This window comes from Acipenser ruthenus, chromosome 10, assembly GCF_902713425.1.
Source record: "Acipenser ruthenus chromosome 10, fAciRut3.2 maternal haplotype, whole genome shotgun sequence".
Taxonomy (NCBI): domain Eukaryota; kingdom Metazoa; phylum Chordata; class Actinopteri; order Acipenseriformes; family Acipenseridae; genus Acipenser; species Acipenser ruthenus.
This window is the reverse complement of record NC_081198.1, coordinates 38,904,766-38,919,970: the sequence shown is the minus strand read 5'-3', so window position 1 is coordinate 38,919,970 and position 15,205 is coordinate 38,904,766. Positions and strand designations below refer to the sequence as shown.

The 15,205-nt window shown below is 35.7% G+C and overlaps 1 protein-coding gene across 7 annotated transcripts in view; it reads left to right on the top strand.

The window, feature by feature from the left end:
- Window positions 1-15,205, top strand: part of znf385b (zinc finger protein 385B) — an 85,427-nt gene that overhangs the window by 53,101 nt on the left and 17,121 nt on the right. For 6 of the 7 annotated variants that reach the window (XM_059032198.1, XM_059032196.1, XM_059032195.1 and 3 more), the window contains one exon: window positions 10,795-10,937. In XM_059032198.1, coding sequence (XP_058888181.1) covers window positions 10,795-10,937 — 143 coding nt within the window. Of the gene's footprint in view, window positions 1-10,527; window positions 10,696-10,794; window positions 10,938-15,205 lie in introns of those variants that run through there. The other variant, XM_034005333.3, reaches the window with a different exon arrangement.

The following is a 15,205-nucleotide window of genomic DNA, read 5'->3' as shown; positions in this document are numbered from 1 at the left end:
ATATATATATATATATATATATATATATATATATATATATATATATATATATATATATGTGTGTGTGACAGAATGCAGAGTTTGGAGCTGGAGGCAAAGCTACTTTGATTACCATTCGGTTCACAATATGCTCCTAACAGTTTTATAAACACAGATGAAGAAATAAAACTGAATTTAGTCAGATCTGTGGACAGTGAATATATTTTCCAATATCTTAGTAAATTATAGCAACAAAGTTATATGGTTTTCAAGGAATTATTTATTATTGTGTCAGCACTTCCCACCTAACACTTAACTGTGGATGCTGATTGGCTGTCTAAATGCTTGCTTGTCAATGTCAAAATCAAGAATATTATTCTAAAGAGGGTATTATATAAGACATGCCTCCTCTGAGTAATTGAATAGGGTATATATAATGCATTATTAATACAAATGTCAGTGTTTGGCGCTGTTTTGATTTAAAATAAAATCAGCAATAAAATAGGGTACAATTGTGTGGTTAACAAGTTACGTTAGAGACTGCTGAATTCTGTTTTCTGTTTGGAAATGATCCAACTCTAGCTAGAGTGGATAGTGTTCCTGGAATCATATGGGTATATGCAGCACATTTTATTTTACACAGCTATCTGTTATACATGTTCGTGTATACTGTATATTAACATGCTATTTAAACAATATAAAAAAGTGTTACTTTGGTGGTACATTCCCATTAAGCAGTTGGTTCAGTTAAGGAAAATGCAACTTTGCCTAAGACTTCAAAACCTAGCTGGCTATTTGACAGCTGTTTCTCCAGAGTGTTAACTAGATTCCTGACGTCTTTCTGGCAAGTGCTCAATGTAATTGGTTCTCAAGATGGGCCCTGCTTCCCAGGATGGGCAACGTGATGAACTGAGGAGCTGCTTATGTGGAGCCCAGAAATACTTTTTTTTTTTTTTCTTCATTATGAAAAACTAAATGCACTTGATTAAATACTTGTGTAAGTGAATCATTTTACAAGGTACTGGAAGGTAAAATAATACGTAAATATACTGCAAGACTTCACTTTTTACATTTGCTATATAATTTCAATTGCTTATGTGCTGAGAATACTCTACTTCCATACTACATGTTTGCCCATAAAGTAACTTGCTATGAAACAGTATGAAATTATTATTTATGTAAATGTAATCACTAATTTGCAACAGAAATGCACACTATTCTTGAATACATATTTTGTAGTTCTTAAAGTACCTGTATGATAAACATTAAGACTTTGATTTGTGTAAATTACTTTGCCTTAGATAATGCATCATGTTACTGATTTTCTTTCCGAAATGTAAGTGCTTTTAAATTGCTTTTTTAAAGACATGTTATGTGCACAATGGTGATTACTTTTTATGACTGGCTATTGCTCATTTTCCAAAAATCCTCTTACCTGTCTTCCTCATAGCTAGGTAGCTTTGTTGCTTGTCACTTACTCTAAATGTGTAATTTTTTGCAATTGGATGAAACCAAAAAAATACCAGTTTGTAATAATTAATACCAGAAAAAATACCTTTTCTCTAATGGAGCTAATAACATAATAACATAAGAACATAAGAAAGTTTACAAACGAGAGGAGGCCATTCGGCCCATCTTGATCGTTTGGTTGTTAGTAGCTTATTGATCCCAGAATCTCATCAAGCAGCTTCTTGAAGGATCCCAGGGTGTCCGCTTCAACAACATTACTGGAAAGTTGGTTCCAGATTCCCACGATTATCTATGTAAAAACCTGCCTCCTATTTTCTGGTCTGAATGCCCCTTTATCTATTCTCCATTCGTGACCCCTGGTCCTTGTTTCTTTTTTCAGGTCGAAAAAGTCCCTTGGGTCAACATTGTCAATACATTTTAGAATTCTGAATGCTTGAATCAGATAGCCGCATAGTCTTCTTTGTTTAAGACTGAATAAATTCAATTCTTTTAGCCTGTCTGCATATGACATGCTTTTTAAACTCTGAATAATTCTGGTTGCTTTTCTTTGCACTCTTTCTAGAGCAGCAATATCCTTTTTGTAGTGAGGTGACCAGAACTGAACACAATATTCTAGATGAGGTCTTACTAATGCATTGTAAAGTTTTAACATTACTTCCCTTCGTTCATTCAACACTTTTCATTATATATCCAAGCATTTTGTTCGCCTTTTTATAGCTTCCCCCCATTGTTGGATGAAGACATTTCTGAGCTTGCTTACTATACCAGAATCTAAGTCATTAATGTAGATTAGGAAGAGCAGAGGATCTAATATGGATCCCTGTGATACTCCACTGGTTACCTCACTCCATTTTGAGGTTTCTCATGTAATCAGTACTTTCTGTTATCTACATGTTAACCACTCCCTAACCCATGTGCATGCATTTCCTTGAATCCCTACTGCGTTCAGTTTGAGAATTAATCTTTTATGCGGGACTTTGTCAAAAAGCTTTCTGGAAATCTAAATAAACCATGTCGTATGCTTTGCAATTATCCATTTTCAATGTTGCATCCTCAAAAAAATCAAGCAGTTTCGTTAGACACGATCTCCCTTTCCTAAAACCATGCTGACTGTCTCCCAGGATACTGTTACCATATAGGTAATTATCCATTTTGGATCTTATTATAGTTTCCATAAGTTTCCATATAATAGAAGTCAGGCTTATTGGTCTGTAGTTACCTGGTTCGGCTTTGTCTCCCTTTTTATGGATTGGTATTACGTTTGCAATTCTCCAGTCTGTCGGTACAACCCCTGTGTCAAGAGACGGTTGCATGATCTTGGTTAGTGGTTTGTAAATAACTTCTTTCATTTCTTTGAGTACTATTGGGAGGATATCATCAACCCAGGGGATTTGTTTATTTTAAGAGCTCCTAGTCCCTTCAAGACTTCTGGATAGGAACAGGTTGACATGTGGGGCATGTTGTTCATATCCTCCTTTGTAAAAACTTGTGAAAAGTAATCATTTAATAAATTTGCTAATTTTTTTTCTTGATCTATGTTTTTGCCATTTTTTCTCCTCCTTGAATGTTCTTTTGCTGTCGTAATATTGGAAAAACCTTTTGAATTGGTTTTAACCCCCTTAGCAATGCTAATTTCTATCTCTCTCTTGGCCTTTCTAACTTCCTTTTTGACTTGCGTTTGCAGTTCCAAGTACTCTTTCTGTGTACTTTTGTTCTTGGTCCCTTTTAAAGTGCCTTTTTTCTCCGAATTTTTTTTTAATTGATCTATTAAACCATTTTGGCCATTTGGGATGTAATTGTTTTGCGCCTCTGGTACAACATTTTTGAAAAATAGCCATCCTTTTTCTGTGGATGTTTTCTCTATTTTACTCAATCTACTCTTAATCTCTGTTTCATTCCTTCATAGCTTGCCTTTTTTAAAATTGTAAACCTTAGCTTTTGTCGTTACTTTTGGGGTTTTAAGAAGCACTTCAAATGAGACCATGTTGTCAATGGTTCTCTGACATCTGTTTTAGTTATTCTGTCTTCGTTATTTGAAAAGACTAAATCAAGGCATGCCTCCCCTCTAGTCGGTGCCTTGACAAATTGCGTTAGGAAGCAGTCATTTGTCATTTCTACCATTTCAGTTTCGTCTGTCATGCTCCCCACCGGGTTTTCCCATTTTATATCTCAGTGATGTGCTTGATAAGGTAAGGGGGTCCAGACTGCGCACTGTGTTTCTCAATATGGAGTCCCTAACAATCATGACCTCCCTTTTTTTTTTGCTGCCTGACCAGCACTGTTTATAGTGTCCTGGATGTTGTTCCTTTCGTTCTCTTGATGTTGGTTTTGATCATCTAAATTTTGAAGCGGGACCAATTTGTTTGATGTTTTGATTTCTGGTGGTTGTTTCTTTTTTCCCCTGCCTCTGCCTACCTGAACCCAGCTGTTTCAACCCTCTTCTATCTCTCTGGTGGCTTTCTGTCTGTTAGGGGTGTCAACTTCCAAGAATTTCGGGTGTGCCAGCTCCTCAAACTCCTGTTGCTCTCTCATATCCTGCAACTCCATTTCTAGCATACTTACCCATTGGGTCTTGCAGCACTTTACACACACTTGGTTTAGCTCTGTTGGGTTTTCTCGGATTTCCTACATCATGCAGGTGTCACAGATTACTGGCTTGAAGGCCATGTTAAATTGTTATTGTGTTTTGTACGTTTTTAAGTTTAGTTTCTACAGCTGTCAGTCTGCTTTCAAACTGCTTCACACCCAGCCACTTCTCCACGCTGCGCTGTTTGAATTGCCTTGCTTTTGTCTGCCTGTGCTTGCTTTGTTAGCTCTGCCCCGCCTAGGGTTCCCACCTCTGCAGGGCTGCCGACAGCCGTCGTGGGCCCCGGCCAAGGATTGGTATGTCCTGTTGTATTTTAAGCAATCTAAACGATCATTCTCTAATTGTGTTTACCACCATCTGAAGACAGTACTTTATTTATTTTACACAATACCACTTTTCTGACAAACTGCTGCACCACATTGTTTTGAGCAAATTATAGATCTTAATAATAGAATAATTCATACTATGGTATATATTGTGCAACTTAAGGGTTCTTTTTAAAGTCTTTAAAAAATACATAAAATTGCTATGCCTTCATCAGGGCCCCCCTTCGGGGCGTTGGGCCCCGGGGAAATTTCCCCGTCCTCCCCGCCCTCTCAGTGAGCCTGCACCTCTGACTTACACAAAAAAACGGGACACCAGAGTCATTTCGTACAAAAATAAATAAAAAAATATATAAATCATATACTTTGACATTTAATGTCCCGGGAAGTCTTACAAATTTCCCAGGACAGCTGCCTCAAAAAGAGAACAATCCAGGCAAAATCAAAACGGATGGCAACCCTAGCCCCACTCCCTTGTCTCACAACAGCGCCGAATTTGAATCGGTTGCTCTGAGTTTGTGATCAGAAAAAGACACGCAGCTGTTAGAATTTAAGCTGCAGTGATTTCCCAATTAATGTGATTAAAGCAGTTATATGTAATTTCTCCTTACTGCTTCAGAACTACTCTGCACTTTTCCCACAAAGAACTTCTCACACGCAGCCGCTTCTCCACGTGTTCTCGTTGGAGGGGCCCCACAGGTTGAGTGAATAGCTCCATTAATTGAAAAGGTTATACGAGCGGACACGAATACAGTATATAAACTTAAACTGTGAATGCAAAATAAATGCCAAAAGAAAAAAAAAAGGTTTCAAATAATATTTTTTTGACCAAGCAAGTTGTGGCATGTACTTGCTAATGAAATGACCAACATCTGCTAAATTGTATAATGTTAATGAACAGTGACACCATTTTTCTTCTGCCAGCATCTGTATTTGGGGTACATTTGCATACAGATTTGATTGGGTGACTGGAGGCAGAGTGTTCTCTGACCTTTTGGGAAAAGAGCAATTTCATGCTGCATTCACTTAATTCCGCAGTGTTAACACAGCATGATTTCACAGCGGCAGCAGTGGTCATAGAGTCATGCCTTTTAAAGGGATTGGTATGACAAATAAGGTGAATGTGTTTTTTTATTTTTTTTATATTTGAGATTTCCTATTACAAGGTTTAATTCTGACACTCATTTTATGTACATTGTTTGCAGGAATCACAGTGGATTCCTGCAAACAATGTACATAAAATGAGTGTCAGAATTAAACCTTGTAATAGGAAATCTCAAATATAAAAAAATAAAAAAATACCTTTTTAATAGATTTTCTTGTCCTTGGCAACTGTGTTATTGACCTTGAACCTGATTTAAAAAATGCTTTCAGATCTCCCATTCTCGCAATTGTATTGCCATTTATACACTGATTTCCTAATCCCTAAAAAACCTCTAGTTAACAATAGCCTCAACATAGCCAAGATCAAAACAAGCTTTGATTTTTCCTGATGGTAATGCTCAGTTGACTACAAATACTGATTGAGAACTGTGATCAGCAGCATTGAGTAGAAAACAATAATGCATATATCTTTTACATGCTGATATGTACAATAACTCATTCTAGCACACAATCCAGCTATAGATTTTAACTTCTTTTGTAAAAAAAAACATATTTAAAAGAAACAATATATTTTTATTTTAATACTTTTATCTTTCCATCTTGTCAATTTTTAAAGTGTCTTTGCAAACCCACACAGCTGTACCTCTTGGTAAGGTTAGGCAGTGTTTAGAAATGTAATTGTCATTAGTTAGGACAGAAATGAGTTGGATATAAATGCTTAATCAGCTGTTAAACATATTCATCTTATAATCATTATTTGGGGTGTAACGATTAATTGTATCGATGAATCATAATATTTATTCCACATGATTTATCATATTGTAATAAACGTACCATTTGTATTGTGATACAAGACTAAAACCACAACATAGCAACTTATAGTTGACCTGTTGGTTCTTGAATGAAGACTAAGTGTGGTTTGTAGTTGGTATGAATACTCTACTCTTCCTGTCCCATTTAATATTTGTCCATCATTAAAATCATTATTCTGCATGTAGCCCGTCAGGCCCATCACATGTATTGTGATACTGTACATATCGTATTGCAGCCTGCAGATCAGGATACATGTTGTATTGTTACATTAGTTTATCGTCACACCTCCATTTGTTAATATTTTTACTAACATATAAAAGATGACAATAACATTTACTAATTTACGTTCCTAGAATTTGACACTTATACCATGTAGAGTTTGTAATACGTAAGTATATAAACATCATTTCCACTCAGTTGGCATTTTTAATCAACAGCAATATTTACGTGTCACATATTTTCTTTCTTTTCTTTTTAGCTTTTCTTTTCATCTTGCACATTAAAATGATTGCTGGTGCCATACAAGAAAATTACACATTTTTTACTAAGTCATAAGTAGTAAGTTACAGTTATGGACATGCATTCATGCACAGAAGAATGAACACACATATATATATATATATATATATATATATATATATATATATATATATATATATACAGTACTGTGCAAAAGTTTTAGGCAGGTGTGAAAAAATGCTGTAAAGTAAGAATGCTTTCAAAAATAGACATGTTAATAGATTATATTTATCAATTAACTAAATGCAAAGTGAGTGAACAGAAGAAAAATCTAAATCAAATCCATATTTGGTGTGACCACCCTTTGCCTTCAAAACAGCATCAATTCTTCTAGGTACACTTGCACAAAGTCAGGGATTTTGTAGGCATATAATCAGGTGTATGATTAAACAAACAGGTGCTAATGATCATCAATTCAATATGTAGGTTGAAACACAATCATTAACTGAAACAGAAACAGCTGTGTAGGAGGAATAAAACTGGGTGAGGAACAGCCAAACTCAGCTAACAAGGTGAGGTTGCTGAAGACAGTTTACTGTCAAAAGTCATACACCATGGCAAGACTGAGCACAGCAACAAGACACAAGGTATTTATACTGTATCAGCAAGGTCTCTCCCAGGCTGAAATTTCAAGGCAGACAGGGGTTTCCAGATGTGCTGTCCAAGCTCTTTTGAAGAAGCACAAAGAAACGGGCAACGTTGAGGACCGTAGACGCAGTGGTCGGCCAAGGAAACTTACTGCAGCAGATGAAAGACACATCATGCTTACTTCCCTTTGCAATCGGAAGATGTCCAGCAGTGCCATCAGCTCAGAATTGGCAGAAAACAGTGGGACCCTGGTACACCCATCTACTGTCCGGAGAAGTCTGGTCAGAAGTGGCCTTCATGGAAGACGTGCGGCCAAAAAGCCATACCTCCGACGTGGAAACAAGGCCAAGCGACTCAACTATGCACGAAAACACAGGAACTGGGGTGCAGAAAAATGGCAGCAGGTGCTCAGCAGGTGCACTGATGAGTCAAAATTTGAAATATTTGGCTGTAGCAGAAGGCAGTTTGTTTGCTGAAGGGCTGGAGAGCGGTACACGAATGAGTGTCTGCAGGCAACAGTGAAGCATGGTGGAGGTTCCTTGCAAGTTTGGGGCTACATTTCTGCAAATGGAGTTGGGGATTTGGTCAGAATTAATGGTCTCCTCAATGCTGAGAAGTATAGGCAGATACTTATCCATCATGCAATACCATCAGGGAGGCATCTGATTGGCCCCAAATTTATTCTGCAGCATGACAACGACCCCAAACATACAGCGAAAGTCATTAAGAACTATCTTCAGCGTAAAGAAGAACAAGGAGTCCTGGAAGTGATGGTATGGCCCCCACAGAGCCCTGATCTCAACATTATCGAGTCTGTCTGGGATTACATGAAGAGAGAGAAGCAACTGAGGCTGCCTAAATCCACAGAAGAACTATGGTTAGTTCTCCAAGATGTTTGGGCCAACCTACCTGCCGAGCTCCTTCAAAAACTGTGTGCAAGTGTACCTAGAAGAATTGATGCTGTTTTGAAGATTTTTCTTCTGTTCACTAACTTGCATTTTGTTAATTGATAAATTTAAACTATTAACTTGTCTATTTTTGAAAGCATTCTTACTTTACAGCATTTTTTCACACCTGCCTAAAACTTTTGCACAGTACTATATATATATATATATATATATATATATATATATATATATATATATATATATATATACATACATATATTCCATTGCATTATGTAAGCTTAATCAAATATCTAAATAATATAGGAACTTTCTGTTTTTTGTTTTATAATATAATAACCTAGGTAAAGGTCATAAAGATGATTTATATAATTGTAGCAGATCAGCAAGTAATGTACAAGGTGCTATATCCCATGCTATATTATATTATTTTTTTTATATAATTATATTATATCTTTTTTTAATATGAATAAGACGTGACAGTAATCTTTAAAAAAGCAGACTGCTTTATATTTCTGAAACAGAAGCATAATGCTGTTGAATATGGTTGGGCTATTGTAAGTTGGAATGGCAGTGTATGATGAGAGTCACAACATTTGGGTTATGTAATATAACTATGTAATTGTAAAATAAAGGTAATGTGCTTTGAGAATATGTCATTCCCAGAATCTCAGGCATTGATGTGTTAAGGAACAGATCAAGTGCCAGGTGCAGACCCAATAAGGTTCCAGAAAGAGCACAGCATAGATACATCTGTTTGAATTCTGTAGAATCTGTGATGGCCCTTTAAATATTTAGCTTATTAGCCATGCTAATGCCTGTGATAATGATAAACATTAGATACAAATGTATGCATGTGAGCAAATTTCTTAAGCACAAAATTATTTGAATTGCTCAAGGCCAAATCTGAATGAAAATGGCTAAGTTTTGCGATAAATGTGACAGACTTGCAATGCACAGAATGTTCCCATTACATGCGTTTAGCTAAGTGCCCTATCCTCAGCAACACTGGCAAAGGGCCACAGTGCACAAGGTCTCAATCCGTAAAATATCCTTGTAGTTGCATTCTCCAAAGGCTCCCTTTCCTGAGTATGTTGACACTTATCAAGTTAGCAAGTCGCTACAATTTATCTTGTGCATTTCTGCTATATTGGTATTGAATGCGCAGGTGGTTTTGCGAGGCACAAACACATTTGCGAATTAAGCAAAAAACTGCTATTTTCCAACTTCATACAACTGTTTTGTGCCGTGTTGGAAAATTATCAGTTTTTGTGCAAAAGCACTAATTTTTGCGAGGCACAAATTTTGCGAGGGGATTGCGCATCGCTTTGAATATTTGGGCCATAGTCTACTTTTTCTATTACCATGTTTAGTTAGATTTATTTTGTTTTATTTATGATATACTTACTTGATTCAAATCATTTACATCAATAAAAGCTGTCTTCACGTAAAATAGATACAGAAAGTTGCAAGCTACTGTACAAATATAATTACTGGATGAGTAAATTACAAATTGATTTTATATTATTTTGAAATGGATTGGAAATGGTATCCTGGTCTGAGCTTATTTAAGAAATTCAAGCTGCATTAGGAGAAGTCTGATACATTAACATCTGGCACTTAAAGGACAGTTAAAACGAAACAGTAGATAGAAGAATGCCTTTGTTATTATACCTGCCCTTTTAACTGAATTCATATCATACTGGCACTGTAACAGTGTTTATTTTCCATGGAATATTAATCTATTTTGAATAATGTGGTGCAAAGGGATTTAAACATTCCACTTTACGAAAGTATGAGCACTGTTGAAAAAATGTCTGTAGTCACACTTACTTAGTGTCCCAACAAAAACGATTATAGAATCATTTGTGTATTCTTCAAAAAATACTATACACTTACAAAATAATGTATTTATTAAAATGCAGATATTTTCCTTCATCATTTATGCTGTCAAATTGCTGCTGAAAAATAACTCTGCTGCAGCAGCAGTGCATAACAAGACTGTGTGTATTTCAACATGCCTAAATTGAATTTGGAGTTCAATAGAACTGAATATCATAAATAAATACTAATCTGAGAGGCTGTCTGACCTCTATTGGCCCAGATTTGCATGACGTCCCTGTAGCTCTTCATCTCCATTGATTTGATAGGCCAGCTTGTATTCAGTAAGCATCTGGCTTTAATAGGTGTCTGTCCCCAGCCTCTTCAGCTTGTTGTATTGTGCAAACCGAGAGACACAATCGTTCTACCTGCCAGGATGATTCACACACCATATGTCTCTTCAGAATCCCAACTTAGCCGTTTGCAGTGCAATGTCCTGCTTCATTTAAAAATGATGAGTTGGCTTCACTAATCTAATCTAATTGCTTCACTAATCTAATTCGTCACTTCAGAATTTGTCATTTCTGTGAGCGTTTCTGATAGTAATAATTTATTCTTTCACATGTGCTATGAATAGGCTCTTGCTCCCAAGCTAATGAATTTCATTTTCTTTCCTCACCCGCAGGAAGTACATGCCATAGCAGCACATTTCCTGCAGTTGTGCGAACACCTACCCTGATGATGCAGCCCTCATTGGATAGCAAACCCTTTATGTCCTTTCCCATGGATACTAGTTCTGCTGTTGGACTCTTCCCAAATTTTAACACAGTAAGTACATGTCTGATTTTGTTGCTGTTGTTTTAGATGCTGTATTGCCCCAGTGTGTGAATTCTGTCTTGTAAAATACAGCATGTATCATTTTTGTATTTATTACTATTTGTTCCAAGTTTGTGAACTGTGTTTATACATTGTTCCATCCCATTTGGGACTGTGTCAAATAACATACTGTTTTCATTTCTGCAAACATCCTTTCAGCTTTCTCTTAACCCATCTTGTTTTCAAAATCATTATCCTGCTTCTTCCAACAACTGGAAAGTGTTGTGCTGTCACGATGCTGTCTGCATGCTGAAAGACCAACACAGAACACAGCTACAGACATTGACCCCCCCAAACTAGGGTGAACAAAATTGATTTCAGGCTTTATCTACCCAAAAGCAGTTTTCATTTCGACAGCAGATGCAGAGAGTGTGGATTAGAGATTGATGTGACCTGAAATAGGCTAAAAAATAAATTTCTTCCATAACCCTTTGCCAACTGGAATATGTGCACTCGCTTTTTTAAGTAGGCATCTTTCAAAATAATAATTTGATTTTTTTAAATCAATAATGTAACATAATTAAGATAGATTAGATAGGTAGGTATATGTCTTTTATTTAACATCATGTCATCAAAAAAAATACAAAATTATATCACGGAAACCATAATAGTAGTATAGTATTTCATGTTAGATCTTTGAAATGTTATATTTGTCAGTTTTTCATTAAGTACCATATATCGAAAACTTTAAAGCGCCATGTAATTCAATATGTTAACTTAACATTATTCAGTAGATTTAATTCGACAAAACTTTTGGCTATAGCTGTATATAGTTTGTGTAACACATTTAGTCTGTGCCTCTCACCTTTCATGAGTGTTAAATCCATAAACAGAATAATTTGACTGTTTTTAATATTGTATTCAACCAGTTAATTTCAAATATATATATATATATGCTAGAAATGAATACAAATATGATTTAAACATCCCCAAAACAATCTGAAGTTAATTAGGTTAAAATGACATCAGAGCACCAATGTTTTATATCAGCATTGCCTATAATATTTTCAGAGAAATACTGGCTAAGTTGTGTCAGATATATCTTGGCCAAGATAGCTGTATTTATAGTGGCACCCTTTTCTAGACAACAGGTTCCTATCCAAAAATAATAATAATAAAAAAAAATACATGTGCTGTACCAAACCCAAGCAAAATGAAGAAAAGGACATTTATAGTTACATAATAATACACTAGTCCTCCACTAATTTGAAGCATAGTTATCTGGCCATGTACAGTTCTTAAAGTTGGTCTGGTCTGTAATATGTGGTGGAGACAGTTTCCAGAGAGTATATAAAATAAAGGTAGCTTTGTATATTACCCTAACATTAAAAATTAGTAATACTGTGGGTGTCTTAACTACTGAAAAAGGTATACAAAGAGAAAATGGCATTGCCATAGTGTCATTTAGTGTTGATAATAAACAAAACACCCTCATTACTATTGATTTAATCCAATACTTTTTTTTTATAAAGAAACAGAACATTCCTGACATTTTCAATAGTGGCCAAACAGGGTTACATTTTGAAATACACGAAAGTTAGTATATAGTTGAATTCTTTATAGTAGGAGCTATTGAAGACAAGGCTTCACAGAATACCATACCCAGAATGTTTTGAACAGTGACATTATCAGTCCCTCTGGACTAGACAATAGCAATAGTGTAGAGCAGGTGTTCCTGTTACAGTTCAAGCCTCTTAATAATTCAATGTACTGGCAAGAGTCACATTCAAGTAGACTCCTGTTTGGAAATTGAATACAGGCAATCTTTTATTAAAAGTGGAGAGGTAAACCGGTTTTACATCCCCAATAAATGTATTAATGTTTAAACAGCCTTGCAAGGTATTAAACGCTGCCCCTTGTTTACTTAGCAAGCAGCAAGCCAACATGGGTCAAATGTTTCAGTTAATAGTCTCTATTACTAGATACATATCAGGGATAATCTAAAACCTGTCTCAACACTTTTGAATGATATTAACTTTTTTTCCATTCAGTAGTACAATTCCGCATATGTGTTGAGCAACTATCAAAAAGATAGACCTGGTTGACAGCAGTGTGCCATTTCAGTGGATGGTCAGTACATACACATTATTGGTGCATGATAGTTGCATCTATTTGTTCAGGACTGCAGATTGTGATTGTAATCAATAAAGACCTACATTATCAACACTAATAGACAATGGATGATGTGAACCTAGCCAAATGAGTAAAAACATTAAAGACCTCCAGCAAAATAGTATTGCATACAAGGTGAAAAACAAAACACATGTCATTTAAAATGCTAAAGCACAGTTTATATCATGGGACCTTGTATATGCGTATCTGCACTGTGTTATAAAAGTACTCATAGTTGAAATGCTATTAAAATGATCATTTTATTGGAAACACCAGCCTTATAAAAAGGGACATTTCAGGATGCATGATCTAAATGTGAAGCACACCATTAGATGTAAGGGTGCCCGGGTGTCCAGTTTGCATTAGATGTAAGGGTGTCCGGGTGTCTAGTTTGCATTAGATGTAAGGGTACCCGGGTGTCCAGTTTATGTTTTAGTTTAACCTCGAGGTAGACCAGCGTTTTGCGCAGAATTTAAATGCCTTCTACTTCACACTGCATCTTTGTCTCTGTTTAACCTGCCAAAAAACAAACTGGCTGCTTCCTGAGATTGGAAAGCTATTAACATCTTTTTTAACATCTCCATCCTTGGAGCAGAAGAGCTCTGCACCAATTTAAAAAAACGAAATAAAAAAAATTCACATTTTGGCTAACCTCAAAACATATTCCTGAAGCATTTATGGAAATACAGCCCAACTAATGTAACATGCCTGAGGTTATTTACTTTGCCAAATACTGTACATTCTCATGTTTTAAAACAGACTTACTAGCTGAGAAGAGAGACAAGACAGAAGTGTATAATTTAAATTCATTGGATAGTAACAGCCTGGCACATCGTAATTGAAGCATCACCCTGTAATGCCTATCAGTAGAAATGTTAATTAACTTTGTTAGCATGATTAGAAAAAGCCAGTCTTTAAGATTAATGAATCAATATTTGGAAAGTATAGCTTCCCTTAAAAATAGTTAAATGACCTTATAAATGTAGGCTAGGACCTGTGAAGTGGTACCTTTCTGGGTTCTGAAATGCATAGCAGTGTTCTCAAACATAAAATGAACCTACTTTTTCTTTTTTTTTTTTTAAATGAGAAATTCAAATCATAATTTTCAGCAAAGTCAATTATAATTATAATTGAATTTTAATATTTGCTGATAATAATTTGTTTATTTGAGTCCTTTTCCCAATATTGTCACAGATCTAATTAAAGTATCTTTGGCTTTGTGGTTAGGCATGCAATCATGCTGATAAAGTGAGGGCCCTTTATCCTCAGATTTTTAGCAGACTTATTAATTAATGTCTTCCAACAAGCTGTAATCCACACAAGCTGTGAGTAATGTTTTATTGATTCTTAATTTTGTAAATTCTTTACTCTCATCATGAACAATTGACAGCCTGCGCTCTGTTGTTTGTGAAAGAGCATCAAATGCTTTGAGGTAATCATGAGCTCTGGTCTCTAGAGATCTCCAGCAGCACGCTGTTTTGTTGTGCATTTGTCCTTGCACTACTGCACAGCTTTGTGCTGGCTGAGCCTCTTCTGCATTCCCAGTGCAGCTTATTCAAAGTCTACATTTGAAGTAAATGCAGGGTGGAATTTTTGCATGTGCATCCGTCAGATGGTCAGAGAACGGATTTTTTTTTTTTTTTTTGGGTGGTGGGGTGGTGGGGGGTGATATAATGGAGAACCTCGAGGTGCAAAAGGTATTATTTTTTAACTTTCATTTCTTTTTTTTTGTTCAACACGGTAAATCTCTGCTGCTGTATGCACTGTTGTATGCAGTATACCTTCTAACCCAATATACATTTGTTTAATTCATGGAAATCATTGAGTGTGGATGGTATACACATTTTCTAATAAAACCTTAGTGTACTAAAATAGTTGACCATAAAAATCTAATTTTTAAAATAAGCTGTCTGATCAGTGTATACAGGGTATCTATATATTCTGTTGAGGGTTAAAATATCTTGATATGATTTTAGAATATCCCTACAGATTTGAACTGGAATGTATTAGCTGCTTTTTAATTGCTCGCATACAGCTAATTCCAAGCTGGGCAGTCTCAAAAGGCACCTGAACTTTATTCTGCTAATACTATGCATACAATTTTATTT